Here is a 27,077-nt window from a genome sequence, read left to right as displayed (position 1 = left end):
AACAACAGTCCTCGTTTCTCCACCTCCGTCACCTGGCGCGCGCCCTCCTTCAAAAGCCCCACCAACACAACCATCGCCACCTCCGCCGCCGACATCACCACCTCCACTACCAACCACCACCATGAGATCGACCTCGTTCTCACTTCTCCAAGATCTGACAACAATTGCTATTCTACCCCTGCTCCTAATTCCTCTCATTTCATCTTCCTTAATCATAGATTTGTTGGTGGTAATGCTGCGATTAATTCTGCGAACTGTATTAGTAATATCAAGCTTAACAAATAACAAGGGAAAAGGATCGTTAGTTGATGTTGGGTTTATTAGAGAAAGGAAGAAGTTGTTGGGTCAATGGATGTTCTTTTTCTTTTGTGAATTTTTTTTTATCAAGTTATTGATTATGGTGTCCCAAAAAAAAGGAAGAAAATTAGTCGAAAAATGGTGGATAGGGAGGGTTACCTAAGATAACAGGTCATAATTTTTAGTAAGTTTGTTATGGGAAGAATGGTTGATAGGATGGATTTAATTAGAATTACGAATAAGATGGAGTGATATTTGCAGGACACCCATAGGATGGATTATTCCTATGAAAAAATTATATACTCGGGGAATAAGTCATATATATTGAGTTACCTAAAGTAAATACTCCGTAGGATTGTAATTAGGTCACTTATTACAAACTCCACAAAAACTTGCTCAGTCATCTTCCACAATTCTGAATTCTTTAGAAATGGAGCAATGGGTATGGCGGGATATTGAGAAAAGGTTAAAGACCACCACCAGCACCAGCACCACCACCACCACTAGTACTGCTGTTTCTCTCCAAACCCTATCATCTATGAGGTCACTTATTACAAACTCCACAACCTCCGACTCCACTATCACCGTCCTACTCGAAACCCTAACCGTCATACTCTCCGGGTGTTTCCACCACCAAACTCAGCTCCACATTATATCTCTCCTTTCCCAACTCTCCCTCACCCGCCCTCATATCTCATACTCCCTCCTCCCCTTCACCACTCTCCTTTCTTCATCCTCCCCACGCCTCGCCGCCGCTACTCTTTCCCTCCTTCTATCAATTCCTGCCTTTGATTTTCATTCTGTTGACCACACCCTCCTTATCTCCCTTTCTTTCCGCCCTTGTATCTCCGTTCGTGTTTGGTTCCTTCACAATGCAGCCAGCTTCAACATTCACCCTAATTTATTGGTCGGCTTTACCAAGGATCCTTATCCCAATGTCAGGGAAGCTGCACTTATGGCCTTGCTCGCCATTCTCATTCAGGACTCTGATCTTCTTGACTTGTGCTTTTTTCGTGCTCTTCACCTCCTCTCTGATCCTCACCATTATGTTCGTCAAGCTGCTGTTCGCTGCGTGAGCCTCTCTCTTTTGTTTATCTTCATTCATTGCTTTTATCATTGACTGATTAATCCCACCTGGGGGAAAAGGGTTAGTTATAGGTTGATTATCTTGTACTCTCTCCGTCCCGGTCAATTGTTGTCCTTTCGTTTTGGCACAAAGACCAAGGAATGAAGAAAAGACCAATAACTAAATGACAAGTGGAACAAATTGAATGAGAATGATCAAATTACTCATCAAGTTCATTCTTAAAATAGAAAAGACAACAAATGACTGAGACACCCCAAAATAGAAAAGGACAACAAATGACCGGGATAGAGGGAGTATATAACTGGGTAGTTAAAAGTGTTTTATAATTTCAGGCTGGTGAATGGGGACGAATGATTGCTACATTGAAACAAGAGGGACATCAGAGAGACTGGTTTGATTTTGTGTTTCTGCAGGTAATCAATCGTCCTGTTTATGAATGTGTGTTGTGGCAAGGATTACATGCTCTTTAATTCTGATTATCATACCTAACTTATCATCCAGCTTTTTGCTTTGGGATTGATTGAGTGGGAATACAAAAGAATATATCATCTCAAGTTGAGCTTTACTTGTATATTACACCAAAAGTTGTGACTATGCTTGTAGTCTTCATCATCATTTTGCTACTATATTTCTCTAGTATTATTTTTTCAGCTTTCTTTTTTATATGAATTTGCTAATGCATTTGTTTACCCTTTTAGATCTGCTCTACAGTAAGAGACATGAATGTCAAAGTCCGAGTGGAAGCGTTTACTGCCCTGGGAAAATTTACATGTGTTTCGGAAGATATTTTGTTGCAAGCCCTGTCCAAAAAAGTCCTAGTAAAGGTGAAGGATAACCAAAACCTAGCTCCGTGCAGTGCAAGGCAATGTAAAATCCATGTTGCCAATGCTGCTGGTGCTTTCATTCATGGCCTTGAAGATGAATTCAATGAGGTAAAATCACACACTAAATTACCCTTGTTTACTTATTTAGTTTTAGATTTTACAGCTAGAATGGTAATGGACTAGCTAGTAGAAAGACATTCCTGCTTTTATTTACGTACTCCGTTAGTTTTTGGTCATTCAAGTGTTATGTATGTCCTTCTCAGGCCTTAGTTTCACTAAAAGGAAAATGTGAAATTTTCAGTGAAATTGAAGTTGCAACAGGGAAAGAACTCGTGTAGCTAACTATTTAGAACTTGATCTTCTACTCCAGTGCCATGGCATTTAGAATCGTGGTCCCCTTGAAACTATTAGAAACCCAAGGTCACTATAGCATTTTTATCTGGAAGTAATTGTCGTGTTATGACCATTTTAGTACAATGTTTATTGACAAAAATATGCCGATATTCTTGCTCTTGAAGGTAAGTTAACCCTTTATTTTGCTACCTTGAAGGTACAACAAGCTGCCTGTGTCACCTTACGCATGCTCCCTGTCGTCTCTGGTCAATTTGCTGGGGAAGTTTTTAATATAGTATGCTATGTTCTGAATGACGACTCAATTATTGTCAGGTTAGAGGCCTTAAAGACACTGCACCATATGGCAGTTTCCGGATGTCTAAAGATGCAAGAGGAACACATTGAAATGGTATGTCCCAAGTACTATGAGTATGTATGGAGCTATGTTTTTGAATTTGATAGCCTGATATGTTTTGTCGTAGCGGCATTTTATCTGTTTCAAGAAGCTATTGTTGATGTAATTCAATTGCAGACTCTGTTCATGTGTGTTGAATAACCTGATGAGGGAAGTATTGGTTTAGGACTTTAGGCTAGACAATAAAGTAATATCTGTGATTCTAAATTTTATTGTTTTGAAAGGTTCTGATGCTTGGGAACATGGGATGTCATTGAGGCAAACAGGACTATTTCCCTTATGAATATTTGCCTGAAAGTCACATGCAAGTGAGCAGCTTGAAACTTGCGTTTCAGGAGGCCAAATATTTCCTCAAGCTTGCAGAGATCACCTCGTTGGTGCTTGACCCATTACTATGACATATCAGCTGGTTGCTTCATTCACTTGGATTCACTACATCTGCTATTGGACCTAAATTTTAGATGAAAAATATGCGAGAAAAGAAAGGCGGTTACACTTACATGGGAGTGTTTGTGTGTTATTCATACCCAAAATAGAGATGTAGTGAATTAATTTGAATGTACAATATAGGATCGCATAGTGAATCCAAATGAATGGAGGGAGTTTTTGATATTCCACTTATGATGTGATTTCATATTTCTATTTTCTTTGGTGACAGCCTGGGAGGGAAAGAGCCAAAATAATTTTCATTTTCTCCTATTGCAGTTACTTGGTACTCTGGTGGATAGCTGTCTGCACATAAGATCCGAAGCAATACGTATAATTGGGTCTGTGAAGTTGCCGTCGCTGAAGCTATCTAAAATGACTGTTGAAAGCCTCTTAGAATGTTTGGACATGTATCCAAAGGTTGTTCCATATACTCAAGCACTTTACTATGTGTTCCCGTGTTACTCCGACTCTCCGACACGGTGCTTGTCTGACACGTGTCGGAGTGTCGGACACGGCTATTCTGTGTGAATTTTCCTATTTTGTGGTCGAATTGAAGTGTCGAAGTGTCGTGTCTTGTCGGACATCAACGCGTGTCTGACATGCGACACGGCAGTTACATGAAGTGTCGGAGTAACATAGATGTGTGCTCTGTCAATTAGCTTTGAGAGTGACTTATTTTCCACCAAAATCATGATTTATACATCTCATTCCAGATAATATTCAAAGTCCTTCATCTGTCTTGCTTCTCATTGTCGTCCATACTCTGATTCTGCCAATCATTGTATGTGCAATTTCAGAGTGAAGCCAATATTTTCCGCGCCTTGTTTGGTGTGGGTCAGAATAATGGAGATCATTCAGTTGGCATTGTTGACAATTTCGACCATGAGGTTAATTCTTCTTTCTCTGTCCTCAATTTATGTGTGTGCACAAGTGTGTGTACTTATTTTTGTTTGTTTTTAAATCAGATTGGTAACCTATTCTTGTGCTGCCTAGTAAAAGCTATGTAACGATAGCCTCGATAGGGTAAGGCCATAAGATTTTATAAACTAAAATAAGTGAGGTGAACATCATTCCAAGAGCGGATCAAAGACCGAAAATTTAAAATTGGTGGACCAAAGAACAGACCTACAGATTTTGGTTTCGGACCAGACCGAATCCAAAATGTGACTGTCTTGGACCGAAAACCATGATTTCCCTCTATTATGTACACAATAATTAAATTTATATTTCACTTAATCAAATATAATGAATGATCTACAACAACAACAACAACAACATCCGAGCCTTAATCCCAAAATGAGGTCGGCTGACATGAATCATCCTTTAGAACCGTCCAATCGTCCATGGGTGAACGCACACCTCAAAATGCGAATAGAGAAGGGAAAAATGAAAAACAAAAGGGAGATCGAAAATGTAATACAAAGTTAAGGTAAACTTACAAGTTTTAAAATCGAATTCCAGATTTCTTTTATAAAAACTTAAAATTTAAATAAAGAGAAAAGTTAAAACGATTTTGAAAACCGAAATAGAATTAAGGATCCGAAATGCCTTAAAAGTAAACCAAGTAAAATATATAAGAAAATGGTTGGTAAAAAAGGTGTAATAAAGGAGAGAAGAACAAATAATTTTTTTTTTAAAAATTAAATAAAAACACTGAATATGTCAAAAAAAAACATCAAATACTAAAAATCCACGTGTATCATTTCCCTCCATTGTGCCCTCTCTCTCACCATACTCTCCTCAAACCCCAGAAATCTCATATCGTGCTTATCACTCTCAACCATGTCTGCCTCGATCTCCCTCTACCTCTAGGGACCTTTTCTGTCCTCCAAGTCTTCAGCCTCCTAATTGGTGCGTCCATAGGTCTCCTTCTCACATGGCCAAAACATCTTAGTCGATTTTCCATCATCTTGTCCTCTATTGTCGCCACTTTTACCTTTTCTCTAATCACCTCATTCCTTAATCGATCTTTCCTTGTATGTTCGCACATCCACCTCAACATACGCATCTCCGCCACACTCATCTTTTGAATGTGACAATGTTTCACGACCCAACACTCCGAACCGTAAAGTAAGGCAAAGTAAGGCAGGTCTAATTGTCGTGCGATAAAATTTTCCCTTTAATCTTTGGGGCATTTCTTTATCGCATAAAAACCCTGAAGCACTCTTCCATTTCAACCATCATGCTTTAATTCTATGAGCCACATCTCCGTCTAACTCCCCATCCTTTTGAATAATAGATCCTAGGTATCTGAAGAAATATGACCCCTGAACAACATCCCCATCGAAAATAATGCTCCCCGCCTCTGTCGATCTCGACCCCGCCACTTTAGTGAACTGACGCCTCAAATACTCGGTCTTACTCCTGCTTAGCCTAAACCCACGAGTCTCTAAAGTATGCCTCCACAATTCCAACTTTCTCTCCACCCCCTCTTTCGTCTCATCAATCAGCACAATATCATCGGCAAACATCATACACCAAGGGATGTCGTCCTGAATATCCCTTGTCAATTCATCCATAACTATAGCAAAGAGAAAAGGATTAAGTGCGGAACCTTGATGCACCCCAACGGTAATGGGAAACTAGATTTCATGCCCGTGCGTTGCACGGTAAATAAATAGTGTTCTAATTCTAAATAAGCTTTGAAAAATGTTAGTTCTTACATGTGAAAAATATATGTTTGCATCATTTAGTAACTTATGAGTTAAAAATTTAATATAATAACTTTGTGAGACTTTAATTTCAATTAGTTTTAAGTTCAGTTAGTCTTTTATAAGTCCATGTTATTACCATATTTGACAATTAGTAGAAGTAAATTTTGAATAGTAGATAACATTAGGAGAATACGATTTGAATGAATAATATGTTATGTAAATTAAAGCAAATTTAATCTCGTATGTGGATTTACTAATGTGTATATATCTATATATAACTTAGTCATCTCTCCATGTATAACCAAAGAGGGAGAGAGCAAAGTCGAATGATCTTATTGTCAATTATTTGTTAGAGTCTTACTCAAATTCAAAATTACTTTTCCAGGTGTTATTGTGATTCGATTTCTATAATAACCAATTTTGCTTAGAGCGAGAGATTGTTTTTATTATTCTATTATAATTATTATTAATATTAATATTTTATCATTTTCCATATCCTAATTGTTAGGAGTTCTTAGAAATTTGGAGACTCTCTAGTCGGCTAAAATCTACATAAAACATAGCATTAAAATGTGAATAGGTTAATATTTTGTGGTTAGAGCGAAGAAACATGCTATGTTGCCTATGTACTCCGCATAAACGTCGAGGTTGAGATACAATTTCTAGGTGCTCTATGCATCTTCTTATAAGCCATGCCCACGTGTTAGTAGGGCTGAGCCAAAAAAACCGAACCGCATTTTTAAACCGAAACTGGACTGAAACCCGAATAATGGAGACCGAAAATTTCGGGTTTTTTCCGGTGCGGGCCCGAACCGAATTTTTAAGCAAAAATGAGGTGCGGGTGCGGGTCTAAATAAAACCAAACCGGAGACCGCTTTTAAAACCGGATTGACTTTTTTCTTAAAGACATAATTTCATCTATGAATTAAACACACCCAAGCCAAGACTTAGGCCCAAAACATCAAAACCCTATTTGTTTATGAAGTAATTTTAGATGCGTGAGTCTTTAATTGTAGTTTTGAACATCATTTACATGTCTATGAATCTTTGAACTTTAATATGTATGACTTTTTTATGAAGTAATTTTAACATTTGACAACCAAGGTCTTCAAAATTCAAATTGGCAGCATGTTTGTTCTGCCATTCAAGAGCATTCAACCAAAATCCGGGTTCGAAAACCGGTTCGGGTAATCGGTTTTCAAATCCGGTTTGAAAATTTCAGAAAAACCGGTTACCCGGATTAAAATAGGTGCGGGTGAGGTTTAAGAAATTTAAGGTTTTTTAAAACCGGGGACCGAATCGGTTTGCAAAACCGAGTCGGGTACCCGATTTTGCTCAACCCTATGTGTTAGTGTGACTCAAATTTTCACCTTGATTAGATTGTACAATATAATTGTACAAAGACTTGGTTTAATAGTTAGTTAACCTTACAAATACATAATAAGTCTTATGAGAATAATATAAATTAACACAAATTCTTGTTTAATGGACATTTTTCGTTACAAGCTTGTGAAAAACATAGGAAGTCCAACTTATTATTATAATTTATTTAGTTCATTCAACAACTGATCATTTGTTTTTTTCAATGTTTGAGTAGAAGTTAAAAATTTTAATCTTGTTTTATAAAGGTCGGGCTCTCTTATATAGATGAAAACTCAATAGTTTATGTACATAACTTTTTAGGTTTTTTTTTTTTAAATAAAAGTTGGACTCTATAAAAAATTCTCATATTTAATTTAATTTATAAAAGTTCAGGGAAATAGGGAAGATTATAAATCTTGGAGGGAGTATAAGAGAGGAGCAATTACGTTAAGTATAAATCCACTTGAAAGCTATGTTACTTCGACACTTCACTTAATTGCCGTGTCGCGTGTGAGACACGACACGACACTCCGACACTTCAATTTAGACCACAAAACAGGAAAATTCACCCCAAATAGCCGTGTCCGACACGCCGACACGTGTCGGACAACACAGCTTGAAAGAGGCCATTAGAACGTAAACAACCCAAAGATTACAATAAATGAATACATACACCATTTATAAATTCAAATGTTCCCTCATAAACAAAATAATCTCGAGTACGCACAAACAATTATAACAACTATAAGACAAATGAAGTGAATCACATAATCACATAACAATTAAAGACGAACATGAAGAAAGAAACAATGAGGATGAAAATAGGAATCGGTCTTTCCAATGAAGAATGAATGATGCTCGTACGGAGTACGAAATATATATAGTACCGAGAGGGTAATATTGTTTCATCGTTATATTATTAGTAGACTTCTTGCTATAGTTATATCTATTGATTTATTTATACAAATTTTTGTGAGATCAATAACAACGCAAGAAACAAACAAAAGACTTCTAAGCAAACAATAGAGAAGAGACGCAAGGAAAAAATTATGAAACATGCGTGTTTTAATTTCTAAGATGCATGTATACATACACACAATAAAATTGTAGTGTTTGCATTAACATAGATTTTGACTACTATGGATATACGGGTAACTTGATACATACATTAATATATTATCTTTTATTTTATCTTTAAAGATTAAGATTTATTTTTGGTATTTATTAATATGGTACTTATCTTTTTAGATTAAGATTAATATTTACAAATTCTGTTTTTTTTTCTAAGACTAATATATTATTATTTTAATTAGAGTGTTTAAAAAAACTTGGAGTCTTTAGAATTGCCTGAAAAAAGCCTCTTTTATATATTGATATTGATTCTTCCGTTCTCCCAACATTAGTGCGATCACTTACACTAGCCCCCTCATACATGTCCTTTATGAGGTTAATATATTTTCGTGACACACCCTTTCTCGCTAAAGCCCACCAAAGCACTTCTCTTGGTACCCTATCATATACCTTTTCCAAGTCAATAAAAACCATATGCAAGTCCTTCTTCTTGTTCCGATAGTGTTCAATCAACTGTCTCATGATAAAAATCGCATCCATAGTCGATCTCCCGGGCATAAATCCAAATTGGTTATCCGAGATGTCTACACATCTCCTAAGCCATTGCTCGATTATCCGCTCCCATAACTTCATCGTATGACTCATAAGTTTAATTCCCTGATAATTGGAACACTCTTGAACATCACCTTTGTTCTTGTACAAAGGGACAAGAGTACTTCTCCTCCAAGCTGATGACATCTTGTTGCTCCTCCAAATCTTGTTGAAGAGCATGGTTACCCATTCGATTCTTTTCTCCCCGAAGCACCTCCAAACTTCTATGGGTATACCATCTGGTCCCTCTGCTCTCTTTGACCCATCTTCCTTAACGCCTTTCTAACTTCACTCTTTTGTATTCTACGCACAGATTCCCGATTAACCATGCTTGGTGTTACTTCTACATCCCCAAAACCTTGCTCCTGATGTCCATTAAATAAAGTATCAAAGTAAGAACTCCATCTAGCCTTTATTTCGTTATCCTGAACCAGAACTTTTTTCGTCCATATCTTTCACACATCTAACTCTCCCAATATCCCTCGTCTTTCGGTCTAAGTATCAAGTAAGAACTCCATCTAGCCTTTATTTCGTTATCCTGAACTTGAACCTTGTCGTCCATATCTTTCATACACCTAACTCTCCCAATATCCCTAGTCTTTCGGTCTCTTATGCGAGCCAGTTTATAGATATCCTTCTCTCGTGTCCAACCTCTGGCATACACTTCTTGGGCTCGTCTTGCCTCCTTGTACTTTTCAAAGTTCTCATCACTCATGCATTTCCCCAAAACCTTATAGCATTCACGTTGTCTTTATCGCTTGTCTCGCCCCCACGTTGCATCAATATCTTTCTCCTTGCAATCCGACCAAATATCGCTACTTCCGACCTTATCCAAGAACGCTTGTTGGTTTTCCCCTTATAGCTTCCACCACCTGATTCGTGCCTTGCCGATTATCTTTCTCTTCCTCAAGTCTCTCTTACCCCAAAAATCAAGCACCACTAGTCTATGTTGCGTCGCGACATTTTCCCCGGGTATGACCTTGCAATCGGTGTACTCTTTCCTCCACACATTCCTTACCAAAAGGAAGTCAATTTGACTAGCATTTCCTCCACTCCTATAAGTCTTCAAATGGGAATGCCTTTTCTCGTACCAAGTGTTCATTATACCCAAGTCATATGCCAAAGCAAAGTCTAATATGTCACTTCCTGCTTCATTTCTCTCCCCGAACCCAAAACCCCCATGAATGCTCTCGAAGCCAACTCGACTAGTACCCACATGCCCATTGAGGTCACCACCAATGATCAATTTCTCTCCAACAGGGACTCATTCTACAACCTCTTCAAGATCTTCCCAGAAGGCTCCACCAATGATCAATTTCTCTCCAATGAATGATCTACCATTGTTTAAATTAGATAACCTTTAATATTAAGTTATGTTACGTTGGCAAGGTAAGGTGTCGTGACACGCACCCCAACGATTATAACATTGACACGGCTTTGACAATTAGGCACGAAATAGCGATGAAATCTTACCTTTAGATTGCGGCGATGGTTTGTTCGAGGCTTACAAACATTGCAAGGCGGCGTGGTGGACAAGTGCAGTGAGGTGGCAAGCGAGTGTCTCATCGTTAGGGTTTGCGTTGTCTTATGCTTTGGTATAGTTGTTTTAATAAGTGGGCCTTTGGTTTATGAGCTTTATCTAACCGCCTCGCCTTTTTAATGATGTGGCATATTTCTATGTTTAATTCTAGGTCCACATTGACGAGAGAATGGCAAGTGGGGTAATGATGGGTAGTGGACTCTAATGCTCCTCACCAATTTTATTTTGACATTTGAGTTTTGACATGCTTCTCACAATCGTGTCCACTTTGTAGGTCAAGACACTCTGTTTACCGTGTCCACATATCCTAAAATTTCAGGAATTACGTGTCCGATACTTCGACGGCTGTTGCACACCGACACTTGTCGGTGTGTTTGAGTAACACATATTAAGCTTATAATGTCTTTGGAAGCTAACTTACTCAATTGTCCGGTAAAAGTTATAAGGATTAGTCTAATATAACAGCAAATTCGGTCCATTCAGTTTGAACTCAATTGACAACTTGGCCCGAAGACTGAAACTACAAAAGATGAGGACCGAGGACCGGACCTAAATGAATTTGGTCTGGGTTTGGATCTTATCCGGTCTATTTTACCGGTTTGAACCTAAGCTTTCTCAGCCCTAATTCATTCAAACACCTAATTCATTCAAACATATTGTTGGATTTTTGAAAGTGTGCAAAAAATGATCTGTGTTCTAGAGGTGTTGTTATTGCATTGGGTGTAGGGATGGCAACAGAATCCAGATCCTGCCAGATCCTGAGATCCAGATCCTACGGAGCGGATATGGATCGCGATATTTAAGATCCAGTGGATAAGGATATGGATATGGATCGTATGGTCGAGATCCAGATACTACCCTTAGATCCATTTTTATTTCATTTTCTTAAAAATAAGTTCAAAAAAAACAAATAGTAAAATTATATGCTTTGTTCTTTTAATTTTTTTCATAAATCAAACCATTATTTTTTCTGATTAACATTTTTTGGTTAAAAAAAGATACTTTTTAGTGTTATTGTAATTTCACAAGACTTTATTTTTATGTTTTTAGAAATTTAGCTTTATTATTAGTATCTAATAAAGGAAAATAGTATGTTACTCGTAGTAAAATACAAAAAATAATATTTTCATATTTTAAGAGGGACTTTTTTTTTATTATCAAAAGGATATGGATATATCCTGATCCAATCCAGATCTTGCTCGGATCTGGATTTTATAGGATTCTATCCAGATCCTACCCATTGCCATCCCTAATTGGGTGCGAAACCACAAAGACTAAGGGTGTGTTTGATAAGAGGTATTCAAGAAAGGGAAAGGAAATGGACCATTCCCATTCTCTTTGTTGATGTTTGTTTGATACCTGTTTCCATACGCTTTACCCCTTTTTCAAATTAGTTATACCACCCATTCTCTTAGACTAATTCCCCCATGCCCCCAAGAGTTTCCCAAACTCAAGCCTAAAAATTACATTAGGTGGTTTATTTGGGTGGGGAAGGGATATCTAGGGTTGTGTGAGAGGTTCAATAGGTAGGGATGTAAATTCTAGCCGGAGTGAGTGTGATGGGGAAGGAAACGCCGACGAATGGGACGGAGGGGGTGCCGTCACTGTCACTAACGGTGGGGGTGGTTTCATGGTAGTGGCAGTGGAGTTGGGTGGTTAGTGGGTTAGAAATATTTTGTCATTGTCTTACCTATTCAATACCAAAAACACGCGAAGGAATGAAAGTTTATTTCTTATTTCCCATTTGTTGTTTCCATTCCCTTACTCCTTCACGAACAAACACTGATACATGAGGGACATGAGTATAAGTTCAAAACGAAAGTTCAAGTCACTCTTGTCATTCAGATTCGTTCACTTGATTTAAAAGCTCAATATCTCCGAAAATATAGCTATTTTTGGTGTGATGTGTGTTGGAGATGAAACTACATGATGTTAGCTTTCCAACGAATGGTCATACGCCTTATTTGGTGAAGTAACGAAGGAGATATGATTGTTTTAAGTGAGCTGTCCAACTTCTACGCGGGTGACGAACTCACTCAAGTTTACTTCCCTAAATCGAGTCATATTATTAGTTTTCTTATTTTATTTTGCCTAATAAGTTTAAGGTACTGTTGTTTATTTTCTTATTGTTTCTTAATTCTCTAAGGGTCGAATTTAGAAAAGTTGTTTTTAGGCAGTTTTAGGAGTCCTCTTAGTCGGCCTACTCTACTATAAACTAGCTCCATTCTGCCTCATCTCTTCTGGATATCGTGGAAGATATTTCCAGTTTCTAACTACATAGTAAACCTATTCTGTATTTTTTTTATTTGTAAGCTTCCAGAATGTATTTTCATGTGGGGCCACTTTACAGGTAATCCATTAACAACACATGATGATAGCTGTATAGACGAAGCAATTATGCACCGGCACATATTTGTCGCTGTTTACACATTTGCCATCTTATTTGACATATTTAGTGTTTTTATTTAATTTTAAAAAAATTTATTTGTTCTTCTCCGATTTATTACACCCTTTTTACCAGCAACTTTCTTATATATTTTACCTGGTTCACTTTTAAGGTATTCCAGACCCTTAAATTTTACTTCGGTTTTCAAAATCGTTTTAATCTTTATTCTCGATTTAAATTTTAAGTTCTTATAAAAGAAATCCGGACTTCGATTTTAAAACCTATAAGTTTACCTTGACTTTTGTATTATGTTTCACTCCCCTTTTGTTTTTCACTTTTCCTTTGCTATTTTTTTTGCATTTTGAGGTGTGTGTTCACCCATGGATGGTTCTAAAGGATGATTCATGTCAGCCGACCCCAAATCATTTTGGGATTAAGGCTCTGATGTTGTTGTTGTTGTTACACATTTGCCATCTTATATGTCTTTCGTGTTTTCAAATTTTTCAGGTGATCTTGCAATTAGTTTAATTATCTTTAAGATGCTGTTATGTGAAACATATTCTGTAAAATTCTGTTGATAATTATTTTAAACCAAAATTGCTCTTACTAGGCTTGCTTTCCTTTTCAGGTTGAGCCTTGTGGTGATGGGAAATTTGGTTGTAATAATCATAGAGTAGCTGGATTGATAGTTTTGGCCGTCTCCGCTTCCCTTAAACATGAAAATTTCCGTTGTCGAATTCCACAAAACATATTTTCTTATGCAGCTGCATTCTTTGGACGGATCTCTCATGCTTTTGCTGATATTATTGATGCCGATTCCCTTTTGCAATACTTATCTCACTGTGGTATAACTGTCTTTTTGACTTGCATGATGACCATTGTGTAGTTAGATTCTACATGTTTTCATGTTAACAGTTCTTGTGACATACAGGTGATTTGTGTTCTGAGGCACAGTCTGAACCTGTATGCCAACCAGTCGTAGGTTCAGCTTCTAAAGATCAGCTTCAAACACCTGTGCTCATCTTGGATGCTGTAAATTTTATTTCTGCATCTGTCACAAGTCTTTGGGGACTGGTAAAATCCGGATGCACAAGTGAAGTTTTGAAGGCATTAAGGTGACAAAACTGTTTGTTTAAGGGTTTACAGTTGTCTCTGTTGTTGCCATTTTGCGCCTTATATATTAACACAAATTCTAATGAGATTTTCTCTTGATAAGATTATCAAACTCATATATGGGGTAGTTATTTCTTTTCCGTCATCTTTTGCGAGTTAGTGGGTATATTGGTAGTTTCTGAGTTTAATGGGTTTAGCACACATTATATTAATATGAATGGTCTCCTACGAGATGAATGCTTTTTTCAAAGCATCTTGTGCATGCGAGTTCTAACATATTGTTAGCTTATCACTAAAAGAAATGGTCAGAATTATCGAAATGCATGTTTGTGTTGTACTCAATCAAGGTAGAAGCTGAGAAATGTTTTATACTCAAACAAGGTAGAAGCTGAGAGATACATGTGGGAAGGAAAAATGTCATATAAGAGATCATCACTTAACACACACGTCTTCACTTTCACTAAAGTTTTGTATCTTCAACAATTGTGAATGCTCTTTGAGTCAGCTTCATTTTTTTTAGTCATTTGTATTTTGTATTCTAATTATTAGGTTATGGATAGGGTTTCTCGTGGATCGTCTCATTATAGGGTTACCATTGACCCCTAAGGTTTTAAGATTTTTTTCTTTTTACCAAACCCCAAATCAGTTTGGGATTATGATGGAATAAATAAAAGTGGTCCACTCAAGTGGCTGAGCTTCTTTCTCTTGTAAAGTAGCGATCCTTCATGTAGTTATTGACACAATTTTTATCTGGGTCATTCAGAAACAGCCTCTTTGTGTTGCTAACACAAGAGTAAGGCTGCGTACATCCGACCCACTTGGTGGAAAATTTTCCAACTTTATGTAACTTTGCTAAATTTATATTTCCAGGTGCTGCAAGGGATCCCTGAGAACTATAAGCTTTGAACAGAATGAATTCACGGGTGCAGTAGCCTTTGTACTTCAGTATATACATATAGTGAAGCTTATCACCAAAATATGGGAGAACTTTGTCACTTCCAGAAAGTGCAACTTTTATCAAATCGGGCAATTGGACATCCTATTTGCTAAACTCGAGGGGTCACTCCTTGGTTTCAAATTCAGATTCATTGGATTGGAGAAAGAAGATGAGCTTTACATATTGGAATTGATACTTCTCAGCTATGTCATGGTACTTTCAAGATTCCATATGCACTGCACAATCTTACTCAAATTAAGTACCACAATCACTCTCCTAGAGGACCTAAGAACTACCAAATCAACAGTCTTCTCCGACTTCTTGGATCAAATATCAGACTCCTTTAAAGATGATAATTCTTTTTCTGACTCCTCTACTCTGAAGAAATTACGCGATTCATTTGTTCTCAGGGACTTGACCCTTAGTCAGAGAATCAAGCAGGTCAAGGCAGAGCTGGTCATAATTGGGTCTGACTCGGTTACTCTGAGATTTATCCCCGGGTTGCCTGTTGGTGTACCTTTAGAAATGACTTTGTATAATGTTACTAGTGATCATGTATTATGGTTAAAATTGACATTCGGTGACGATAATACTGAGTTTGTTTTCTTGGATATAGAAGAGATTGATGATCTTCAGGAGATGAGGCAAGTTAAGTTCAGCCCACCATTTTATGGGACACCGAGAGCTAAAGCTTTTACATTGAGGGTTAGTATTGGCATAGAATGTAAGTCGCAGTCGGATAAATTGTGTCTAGTGAAAGGTCATGGTGGTCCTGAACATGCCTTGACGTACATTAGCCCAGAAATGGACGTGTATTTTGTACATTATTGAACTAGTTTAGATCCCGTGCAATATATGCACGGTATTTATAAAATTTTACTTTTTAGTGTACTCCATATTATTTATGGATTTTAAGTTGACCGTTCAATTATTTTTTATGTTTCTCATCACTATATTTTGATTTGAGCAATAAAAATTAAAATGGTAAAAAGTCACGAAATGAGTATTTTAATAAAAAAAAAAAATTACCGAGAAATTAATGATGTTATTTTTAGAATTCTTTTTACTATTAACATTTTTTTTGTGCATCTTATCAAAAATCAATGAATTTTCATGTACAATTATTAAAAAAAAAAGTGTACCGTTTTTTTATCGTATAGAATGGAGATAAATTTATGCAGAATGTAAATATGGAAAATATTAAATTTAGAAGATTGTGTCATTAATCACTTAATATATGCTAAAAATACTAAGCTTCATTTTAGAAAATATGGTTTAGGCGGGAAAAATGAGAGTTTCACCTATACATTTAGTATAGGGTTATTTAACAATAATACTCCAAACTATAGACAGTCTTCTCAAAATGATACAAACTACAATTAATCTCATAATAAACCGCACTATTAAACCCCTCTTCTCAAACTAGAATCGGATGTTTTATAACCTGTTATAACAAGTAAAAGATGACATGCATGAAATATTTTATTTAAAAAAATAATAGAATAATAATAAACTCCTCTTCTTCTTCCTAGAGCCAGTCTCCACTTTTTTAAACACCATCCACCCTCCATCTTTTCCCCCAATTCTATTTTCAGTTTTTCACCATTAAAACACCACAATTACTTCCCCAAACTAAGATTTCGAAACAAAATATCCATATTAAAACCCGAACCATGTTTAATTAACTCCCCAAATAACTACAGAAATCTGAACAAGCCACGAAAAAATAAGGCCAGATTTAACAATTGGTTGAGCCCGTTATGTTTAGTAATGAGAAGTTGAGAACTGGAGAAGTACTCAATTTGTTCAAGTACTCCGTATAATGTTGTCGCACAAAACTAGCAAAGTCAAACTTGTTTCAGAATTGGGTATATTTGCATATTATCAATATCTTGTTTTGAATTGAACTACCAGTCTACCAATGAGTTTTGAATTAAATGTTTAATTTTCACTAGCTTTTGTCAATGAGTTCAATACAAAACCCAGATCTGGAATATATAGAAAAACTATAAAAAAAAATAGGGATTTAATAGAAGAAGACAATGAGAATCAATGGTGAAGAGTAGTGAAGATCCTTCAGAAGTGGGGGACGCCCATGGCAGTGAGCACGAGCAGTCACCTTCAACGCCCCTTTGTTGATAAGGAAAATAGCACAGGTAGGACGGCGGTACTGGTGGTGATTGAGGCTGGTGATTGTTGTAGAGGTTACATGTTTAATGGTGAATGAGGTGATAGATGAATATAAAATTTAAAAAAAAAACAAAAAAAGGGAGCTAACAAGTAACCGGTTACCCTAGTCTATTATAAGACGAAATGGTTAATAGTCTGGTTTATTCCGGAATAAAATAAAGTTGAGAGTATTTTGAGAAGCTCACTCATAGGTTGGAGTATTCTTGTTAAATAATCCTTTAGTATATAGGGGATTATATTAAACATTTTGGATGATACTACATATTATTGTTTCAAGAATAATCTTTCAAGAATACTTCAATGAGCACGGATCCAGAATACTTCAATGAGCACGGATCCAGCAAGGACAAAGACCGGGTTCATTCAGATTGGAAACCTTTCTGTAGGAAAAAGTTATGGCACCTCCCAGGCCCCCAAACCTGGAAGATCCTTCTATGGAAAATTATTACAGGGTCGCTTCCGGTGGGTAGTGAATTTGTTAAAAGAGATTTAGCTTGGGTTTCATCTTGTGCTTTGTGTGGAATTGGCAGCGACACCTCTGAGACGCTTGACCACCTTTTCCGGGATTGTCCTATTAGCTCGCGGATTTGGGCGGGTTCCGTTCTGGGCATTAATGTTGGTCAATTTTCTTCACTCGATGTTCGAACTTGGATTGTAAATTGGATTCTTTATTTGTACAAGTTGGAGGATGGGGTTACTCGGGTTGTCCACTTTCTCGCGATCTTGGTGAGCCTATGGAACTTAAGGAATGACATTGTTTTTAAGGGGGGTTCATTTCACCCTGTGGTTTTCTTCTCCAAAGCTCGCCAATTGGTTACAGATGTCTTACAGGCTATTAATAAATGCACCAATGACACCCTTCACCCGCCTGGCTATGGCCCGGAAGAACAGGATAATCAGACGGATTTTGATGATATTAAAATGCTCCGCATGGGGAGGCCGGCTTACTCTATTGGTGTTCCCTCCTCATGTTCTATGGTACGTATTTTAGTTGATGCTGGCTGGATCGACTCGCGTCTTGCAGGTTTTGGATGGGTGGTTCTTGGGACTGAGGGTGATATCAGATTTGAAGGATCTATGCGAGGTCGGGCGGAATCGTCCCTGCAAGCTGAAGCTTTAGGTATCAAAGAAGCCATTAAGTGGGCACAACAGGCTGGTATTCTCCACCTTGAAGTCTCCACTGATTGTCTTCAGTTCATAACTCAATGGATGGGGAAGGCGACCATACACCATCATATTTCAGGCATCTTGGGGGAAATCACTTCACTTTCTACTGCTTTTCATTGTTTTTGTTTTAGTTATGTTCGCAGGAATCAGAACACTCGAGCTCATGGATTGGCAAAACAAGCCATGAGCTTGCACTAGGAACCTTTCTGTTCAGTTGCCAAAAAAAAAAAAAAAAAAAAAAAAATACATATTATTGTTTTTTTGGAACGGCAAGAATTTCATTAATACAACCAATTCAAAAGGTATCGTACATCATCCTTCTTCTCAGCGTTTAACTACTTCTGTTCAATCATTTGTTTGTTTTTTTATATTCTTTGTGGGAGTATTTTAATCAAAAGCAAACAAATGATTGGAGCGAAGGTAGTAATACGGAGTATTACATCTTCATTAGGTCTAGGTGTTCATCCTATTACCCTTACATATCAAAATTAGCCCCTAAGACAGCACATTATAATGTCGGCTCACGCTTGTGCTGCTAATAATGATGATGCTGATACTGAGTCCATATTCTCTTTTGATGATGAACTAAAAAAGATGTCGTTCTTGCCGTGGGAATACAGTTTTCCTATATAGGTGTTAGCGCTTAATTTAATTAAGCTACTTAATTTATTATTTTAAAGGTGTATGCGGCACTGTTTTAGCCAAAAATTGATCAAATATTATTAAATCGTTTATGGTGGGTCAAAACGATCTACTCTATTTAGCCTTGAAACACGAGTTAATGTATATGTGATTTATGGTAAAAAATGAAAACTAAGTGACGGTAAGATGTAAATAACGACGAAGATGAAGTAAAAAATATAGACACGAGATTAGTGACGCGGAAAACCCAATGAAGATGTACCAAACCCCAAATCAGTTTGGGATTAAAGCTTTGATGTTGTTTTTATTGTCGAGGAACCGGAGATTTTAAGTTTTTTTATAAGGTTTAAAAAAAAAAACGAGGCTGAAAATTTTATCGGGTTTTATTTTCAAACTCATCCTTTCATGTTTAATTTTTTCATAAGAATGTTATAGCCTCTTAAAGACTCAAACCATCAACATATAATATGACCAGCCTAATCATGTTTTTTTTTTTTTTTTAGTGCAAATGGATGTTGCCTTTGACAGATCAAAGTGCATTCGAAACGGGTAAGGTGCCGCAACTTAGACTCGACAAAACATACAATTTCAAATCAGAACGCGTTGAGGAACTTGACTTGAAAAGGTTAAGGTGGTCGCTAGTTGTAAAGCTAGGGCGAGGTCGTTGGTCACTACGGTTCAAGGGTAGTATTTCTTGAGTTGGTCTAGGTTGGTTGGGTTTGTAAAATCCTCCCCGTCTAGGTCACTCAGTCTCACTGCGCCCCCCGAAAGTATTTTCTTGACCAGGTATGGCCCGACCCAATTGGGTTTGAATTTCCCCCTAGATCGACAGGTAATGGTGCTCGAACCGACTTGAGGACCAAGTCGCCTTCCCTGATGTTCCTGGGTTTAACCTTTTTGTTGAATGCCCGTTGTATACGTCGTTGGTATAGTTGGACGTTGTGCAAGGCGTTGAGCCGTCGTTCGTCTAGAAGAGCGAGTTGTTCATACCTTCGACGGGTCCATTCCGCCTCAGGAACTTGACTCTCCAGTAGGATGCGTAAAGATGGGACCTCTAACTCTACCGGTTGAACCGCCTCCATGCCATATGCTAGGTAGAAGGGTGTGGCGCCTGTCGGTGTTCGAATGGAGGTTCGATATCCCCAAAGTGCGAATGGGAGCTTGCTCGGCCAATTGCAGTAGTTGTCTTGCATTTTCTTGATAATGGTGACAAGAGTTTTGTTTGCTGCCTCCACCGCTCCGTTGGTTTGGGGACGATAGGGGGATGATCAATGTCGTTTGATCTTGTATTTGTCCAGCAAGGCCTGCGTCTCCGCCCGGAAGTGAGAGCCTTGATCGCTGATGATTTCATGGGTACCCCATATCTGCAGATGATGTTGTTTTGGATAAACTTGGCCACTTGTTTGGCGGTCAAGACTGCATATGACTGCGCTTCTACCCATTTGGTGAAGTAGTCGATGGCAACGAGGACGAAGCAATGTCCCTTAGTGCCTATCGGGTTGACTTTCCCGATGATGTCGATGCCCCAGGTTGAGAAAGGCCAGGGTGATGTCATGGTGTATAAAAGGGATGGTGGTATGTGTTGTATGTTGGCGAAGATTTGGCAATTGTGGCAATGTTTGACGTAGTTACGGCAATCGGCTTCCATGGTGGTCCAGTAGTAGCCTAACCGCATGATCTTTCGGGTAAGCATCATTGCGCTCATGTGAGGGCCACATTCTCCGTCGTGGACCTCTCCCATGACTTTTTTTAGCTTTGTGATGGTCAATGCAAAGGAGGAGAATCCCTTGGGGTGTTCTTTTGTATAATTGGTCTTGATTTATCACGAATTGTGAGATGCAAGTAAACGGATGGCTCTTTGTCCTCTTGGGTCAGAGTTAGGAGGGAATTCGTTTTTGGTTTTGTAGTTAAGGATGGCTTGGTACCAAGGTTCATCAGAGTTTTCCTCGTCGTTGTTGATGGCATAGACGTGAGCTGGCTCGCTCCTTCTCTCGACACATAGGGGCATCGATGTCATGTCATCAGGTATGTTGACGAGCCCGGCAAGTTTTGCCAGGGCATCAGCAAATTTATTTTCCTGTCGTGGCAAGTGGAAGTAGTCGACTTGGTCGAAAAACTCGGCCTCTTGATTGATTTTCGCTCGGTAGGGAGATAAGCTGTCACTTCGGATTTTCCATGATCCGGACACCTGATTGATGATGAGCGAGGAATCGCAGTGGACCCTCAGTCTCTTGATGCCAAGTGTTATGGCTTCTTGTAGGCCGATGAGGCATGCTTCATATTCGACGGCATTGTTGGTGACGGCAAAGTCTAACTTGACCGAGATCGGAACATGCTCTCCCTCTGGTGATATTAGAAGGATTCCTACCCCGAAACCTCTCAGATTAGATGCACCATCGAAGTATAGGTTCCATGCGTCGGAGTCGGCACAAAGGATGTCTTCGTTAGGAAGTGACCATGTGTCGGTCGTCGGATCCTCGTTGACGGGATTCTCTGCCAGGAAATCGGCGACTGCTCTTCCCTTGATAACCTTGAGAGGTACAAACTTGAGGTCAAACTCGGACAGCATGAGTGTCCACCTAGACAGCCTTCCGTTTAGTACCGGGTCTATCTTGGAATAGATGTGGACCGTGTAGCTGAGCATGTAATGCCGCAACTTCTTTGTTGACCATACTAGGGCAAGGCATGTCTTTTCCTGTTGGGTTTACCTCGTCTCATACTCGATGAACTTTTTGCTGATGTAGTAGATGGCTCGTTCTTCGTCGTCGACTGTTTGTGCAAACATTGCTCCCATGGCTGTGTCGGTGACAGTCAGGTATAGGGATAAGGGAATTCCTTGTTGAGGTGGCATGAGGACAGGAGGTTTGGATAGGATCTCCTTTATCTTGTCGAATGCTTTTTGACAATCGTCGTCCCAATCGGTGTGATCGGAGGCGCGAAGTTTCTTGAATATTGGTTCACAAATCATGGTGAGTTTGGCTATGAAGCGGCTGATATATTGAACCTGGCCGAGAAATTCCCGAATCTCCTTCTCGTTCTTAGGCCGAGGCATTTGTTGAATGGCTTTGATTTTTGGCTGGATCAATCTCAATGCTTCTTTTGCTGACAACATGTCCCAGGAGTTTTCCGGAGGTAACCACGAATGCACATTTCTGAGGATTTAGTCTCATGTTATACTTCCGCAGACGAGCGAAGAATTTCCGAAGGGCGCTGATGTGGCCGTCCCGTTCTCTTGATTTGACGATCATATTATCGACATATACCTCTACCTCCTTGTACATCATATCATGTAGGAGAGTGGTAGCGGTTCTTTGATAGGTTGCTCCGGCATTGATGAGGGCGAAGGGCATGACCGTGTAGCAACATGTACCCCACTGTGTAGTGAATGCAGTCTTGTGCATGTCTTCCTCAGCCATTTTGATCTGGTTGTACCCGGCATACCCGTCCATGATTGATAGGAGGGCGTACTCGGCGGTGTTGTCCACCAGAATGTCAACATGTGGCAAAGGAAGTCGTCCTTTGGACTCGCCTTGTTCAGATCCCTGAAGTCGACGCAAACCTGAATTCTCCCGTCTTTCTTTGGTACAGGAACAATGTTGGCCACCCAGTCAGAGTACTCCGACACTTTGATGAAACCGGCCTTGAACTGTTTATCCACTTCTTCCTTGATTTTCAGGGCCCATTCAGGGCGCATCCGGCGCATTTTTTGCTTCACGGGTTTAACTTCGGGCTTAATGGGTATCCGGTGCTCGGCAATTTCCCTGCCGATCCCAGGCATATCTCTGAAGGACCGGGCGAATACGTCCTTGTATTCGTGTAGGAGGTCAATGAACTGTCGTCTTTCCAAGGGGTCAAGGGTTGTCCATATCCTAAGTTCTTGAGGTGTGTTGTCGGTTCCTACGTTAATAGGTTCGGTCTCCTCAATGATGGGGGTCCTGGTTTCCCTCTTGTCAAGTTCTTTGGCTAAGTGAGTTGGGTAGTCACTCAAGTCAAATTCATCATAGTCATTCAGAATTGCATTACAGTTAAATTGAGACGAGTTATAAGTAAACTTAGCGTTCATTAAGTTGACACGAGCGAAAACCTCGGAGAGGACAGACATATCATGGTCGGTCAAAGGCGACACAGCAGAGGAGGTGGCCCCTGGAACAGGCTCCAGGTTGTCACCTTCCATGGGAGTGGGGATGACCCTAGTTGACTCAGCCTCTGAAGCAGCCACAAGCTTGTGATAAAACAGTGGGAAGGGGACTTTGGCTGGGACATCAGGAGTGCTAGGAGCTAAGACAGACTCTGACTCCGACTCCGACTCAGATTCTTCTTCACTTCCCTCTTTGAACATAGGGCCTTCTCCAGTTGTAATCTTGAGAATGCGGCCTTGGCGATCGGTCCATTTGACGGTCTTCCTCCAGCCTTGTGTAGCTTTCTCTGGGTCAGTATCAGAGATCGAGGCGGTGGGGTCAAACTGATTGTCCTTCAGGGCGATGTTGATGATGTCCTCTTAGTCGAGGTGCTTGATGTTATCCTCTCTAAAGAGGAGAGTGACAGCTTGTCCGTCGAGGCATGAGGACGACTTAGACTCGGTTGATGCAACTTCGGTGTTGCTGGGGATGAAGTAGCAGTCCTGGAAGATTTCTACACCCGGGTACCTGACCTTGGTCACAGAGTCATAGATCGTCTCAGGAAAGCCATGATAGAGCTCAGACTCTCCCTCGGGGACAAAGTATCCATTGAGGGTCAGATGATAGAGACAGAGGATAACTCCGTGCTTCTTGCGCTTCCGAATTAGGAGGTTCATCTCCTGGATATCTTCATTGGTAGGTTTATAGCCCAGCCCGAAGGGGATGTTGGGGACCTTAGCCTAATTCAAGGGAGGTAAGGTGCTCTTTAGCGGATTGAGGGGTAAACCTGGGAAGTAACCCTGGTGCATCAGAATGCGGTTGACTGTGAGGTTGGCAAACGGGTCACAATCTGAGGGTGTTGATTCATCAGTTAGGGCATTCACATCTTGAAATCCCCACATCTCGTTGTCATCCTCCTCAATGGCCTGGGAGGCTATTACCTTTTTCATGACGGCTTTGATCGGGGAAGTAGGAATCGTGATCGTTTTCCCGTTGAAGGGGACCCTGATTTTCTGATGAAGGGTGGAGGTAACCGCCTTGACGGCGTGGATCCAGGGACGTCCCAGAAGCATGTTGAAGGACGCGTCGATGACGACTACCTGAAAACTGGTTTGCCTTTCCAGTGGTCCGGTTGCGGCGGTTAGAGTGATAAGCCCTGCGACCTTACGACGAGTGCCTTCATAAGCGCGTACTCCTTGATTAGTTGGGACCAAATCAGCTTCTTTGATACCCAGTTTATGAGCCATTTTGAGGGGAATGACATTAACCGGGGATCCGTCATCCACAAGAACCATAGGTACATTCTTTTTGAGGCACTGTACGGTGATGTACAGGGCCAGGTTGTGGTTGGCTCCGAAGGGAGGGATATCTTCATCAGAGAAAATGACCGGGTTGTTCAGGTCGGGGACATCCTTTGTCATGTGTGCTACTACTTCTTCGGGGGAGGAGGTAGAGGGCACGGTCAGTTTTCCCAAGGCTTGTAGTAGAGCCTGCCGATGTTCGAGGGATGTAGCAATCAGTTGCCAAATTGAAATTTCAGCTTTTGCTTTTTGCAATTGTTTGAGGATCGAATTCTCGGGAGCCTTTGGTTGAGTGTCCATGTCTGGGACAACTTGGTCATTCGTTGTTGGAGCGACCGTTGAATTGTTCGGGTTTTGATAGGGGCGTCCGGACGGGTAAGATGACCGATCTCTTTCGCCTGCTTCTCTTTCCCTGGGACTATATAGATATCCTCAGCATCATCTCTCCAGATACCATTGATTTTGGGATCTCAGGGGTACCTTGGAGGGGTATTCCTCGGTGGTTAGTTTTTATGAGGGAAATTTTTGTGAGGGTAGTTTTTGTGAGGTTGATTATTGTGGGGGTGATTATTGTGAAGGTGATTATTGTGAAGGTGATTATTGTGAGGTGCGTGCCAGAATGGTCACGGGAGCAATCCATCCTGGTGAGGGTAGTTTTGGGTGTTTGGAGGACCCTCCCTCGGGCGTGGTGTTGGAGGATTGAAAATCAATCGGCGGTAAGCATCGTCAAGTCGGGTAATCCTTTCGGAGAGACTGCTATAGCTTCCTCGACTTGTTGAAACATGGCAAGCATGGTTGCGGCACTGAACATAAATACCCCGTCTGAGGCATCCTTTTCAAGGGCATTCACCTCGTCATCAATTGGTAAGATGAGGTGTAAGCAGTCCAAGGTCGGCTAGTCATCGGAGATAGCATGGATTCCCAAAGGGTTTGTCTTGTTGTTTGGTTTAGTTGGTGGAGGCAAAGGCAATTCCCTTTTCTCGATCATATCCTGAATGACGTGTTTGAGTTTGAAACAGGTTTATGTGTCATGACCTTTCCCTTGATGGTACTGAAAGTAGGCATTAGGGTTCCAGAAGCGGGATTTCTTAGCATCGGACGGATCTGGGGTGGGTCTGATCGGCTGTAACTTCCCTTGGCCCATAAGCCTTTTTAGGGCGCTTGCATAAGTTGACCCTATGTTGGTGAACACTCTTTGAGGGCGTTCAGCTCTCTTGGCGGTCGGCTCGAGGAGGTTGACCTCGTCAATTTTGTTTGTCTGGCCATAAGGACGAGATCCGGTTAATGTGCATCCTTGGTAGCCTCTACCAGTGGTTTTGGCTAGGACACCTTTTCGGAGGTCGTCTTCAATGCGTGTCCCAAGGATTTGCAGATCTTGGAACGTCTTGATGTTTTGGTACCTCAGTAAGTTGGCATATACCGAGTGGAGATTGTTGACAAATTTTTCCACCAAAGTTGACTCACTCGGCTTGCTGACCAACTGAGTGCTTACTCTCCTCCAACGGGTTAAGAATTCGGTGAATCCTCCTTGTCATTCTGGGTTAGTGTAGATACCTCATTTCTGCACCTCTCGCAAACCACCCGGTGATGATTGGGCCGCATGTTTTGTACGCGGAACGATTTGTGACAGTTCATAAGTTTATCGTCAAGTGATTGCTCAAATATTAATGTCTACTTCTTAGTTGTCATCTACGTGCCGATACGGTCGTTTTGACAGTAATTAGAGTACATTTGGAGTCCGAGTCTAAAACCGTCTCCATTTCCTGATAATCGTTCAATCCCGAGTCGGAATGTTCTGGAACGTTCCGGATATTTCTATTCCATATTTTATAAATATTTCACAATCTTTATCTTTTGGCAAACAATTTCCCGTAATATTCATATAAAGTATTAAGGAAAACCAAAATATTCCGTCCTACCATAACTTAAACACGGAAATCTTTCTTCCGCAGGAGGAAACCACTTGGGAACAGACGCAGCAGGTGTTGCGCCTCTTCCAAGAGACGCAGTGCTTGCTGCGCCTCTTCCCAGGTCCTATTCTGCGTAGTTTTCGTATCTTTTTCATATCTTTCCGAGATTCACTTCCAAAGAGTCTCCGAAACCCTGTTTCCTCCACGTGATTAGTATAAATAGGAGCCTTCGCTCCTCATATTTCTCACGCGAGTGTCCGCCCTTCTCTCCTCCCTTTGCATTCTAGACTTTTGTTCTTACTTTTTGGCGTCTACGTGCTTGATCTTTCGACCACGTAAGCTCGGATCCTTCTGAGTACCAGCCTCGTTTGCATGACCGACCAATTTGACCAACTCCACAATCAATCAACTTAATTAATCTAATCGTTTTCCTCTTACGAGGGCACTTTCTTTGCATTCGCGTCGAGCATCACTAATCGATATCTTAGTCCTTCTCATTTCGTCAACATGTAAGTCTGAGGGTGTATAATCTCTCTTTTATTATTGTTATTTACCTTTTTGTATCACTAATGTAAGGTTTATGTCGAAAATACCTCTTAAAACCGATTTCTAAACCATGCTTTAAAAACCTTTTTTTACGGATTTCCATAAGACTAACCGTCGAGAAAGGACGCAGCAACTGCTGCGCCTCTCCGAAGGAGCGCAGTACC

General features: G+C 40.0%; 2 protein-coding genes across 2 annotated transcripts; both read left to right on the top strand.

Annotated features, from left to right (window-relative positions):
- The first annotated feature begins 662 nt into the window (after window positions 1-662).
- Window positions 663-15,930, top strand: LOC141618050 (protein SIEL-like). Its single transcript, XM_074435168.1, has 9 exons — window positions 663-1,369; window positions 1,717-1,797; window positions 2,083-2,316; window positions 2,759-2,950; window positions 3,662-3,802; window positions 4,183-4,272; window positions 13,618-13,834; window positions 13,921-14,104; window positions 14,973-15,930. The coding sequence occupies exons 1-9, from the start codon at window positions 728-730 to the stop codon at window positions 15,868-15,870; spliced, it is 2,679 nt and encodes an 892-aa protein (XP_074291269.1). The 5' UTR covers window positions 663-727; the 3' UTR covers window positions 15,871-15,930.
- Window positions 15,931-17,529: 1,599 nt separating this feature from the next.
- LOC141620698 (uncharacterized) lies at window positions 17,530-18,594 on the top strand. The gene has a single exon (XM_074437503.1). The coding sequence runs from the start codon at window positions 17,530-17,532 to the stop codon at window positions 18,592-18,594; it is 1,065 nt and encodes a 354-aa protein (XP_074293604.1).
- Window positions 18,595-27,077: the final 8,483 nt, after the last annotated feature.

The sequence above is a fragment of the Silene latifolia genome, chromosome X, assembly GCF_048544455.1.
Source record: "Silene latifolia isolate original U9 population chromosome X, ASM4854445v1, whole genome shotgun sequence".
Taxonomy (NCBI): Eukaryota; Viridiplantae; Streptophyta; class Magnoliopsida; order Caryophyllales; family Caryophyllaceae; genus Silene; species Silene latifolia.
This window is presented reverse-complemented; position numbering and strand designations above follow the sequence as displayed.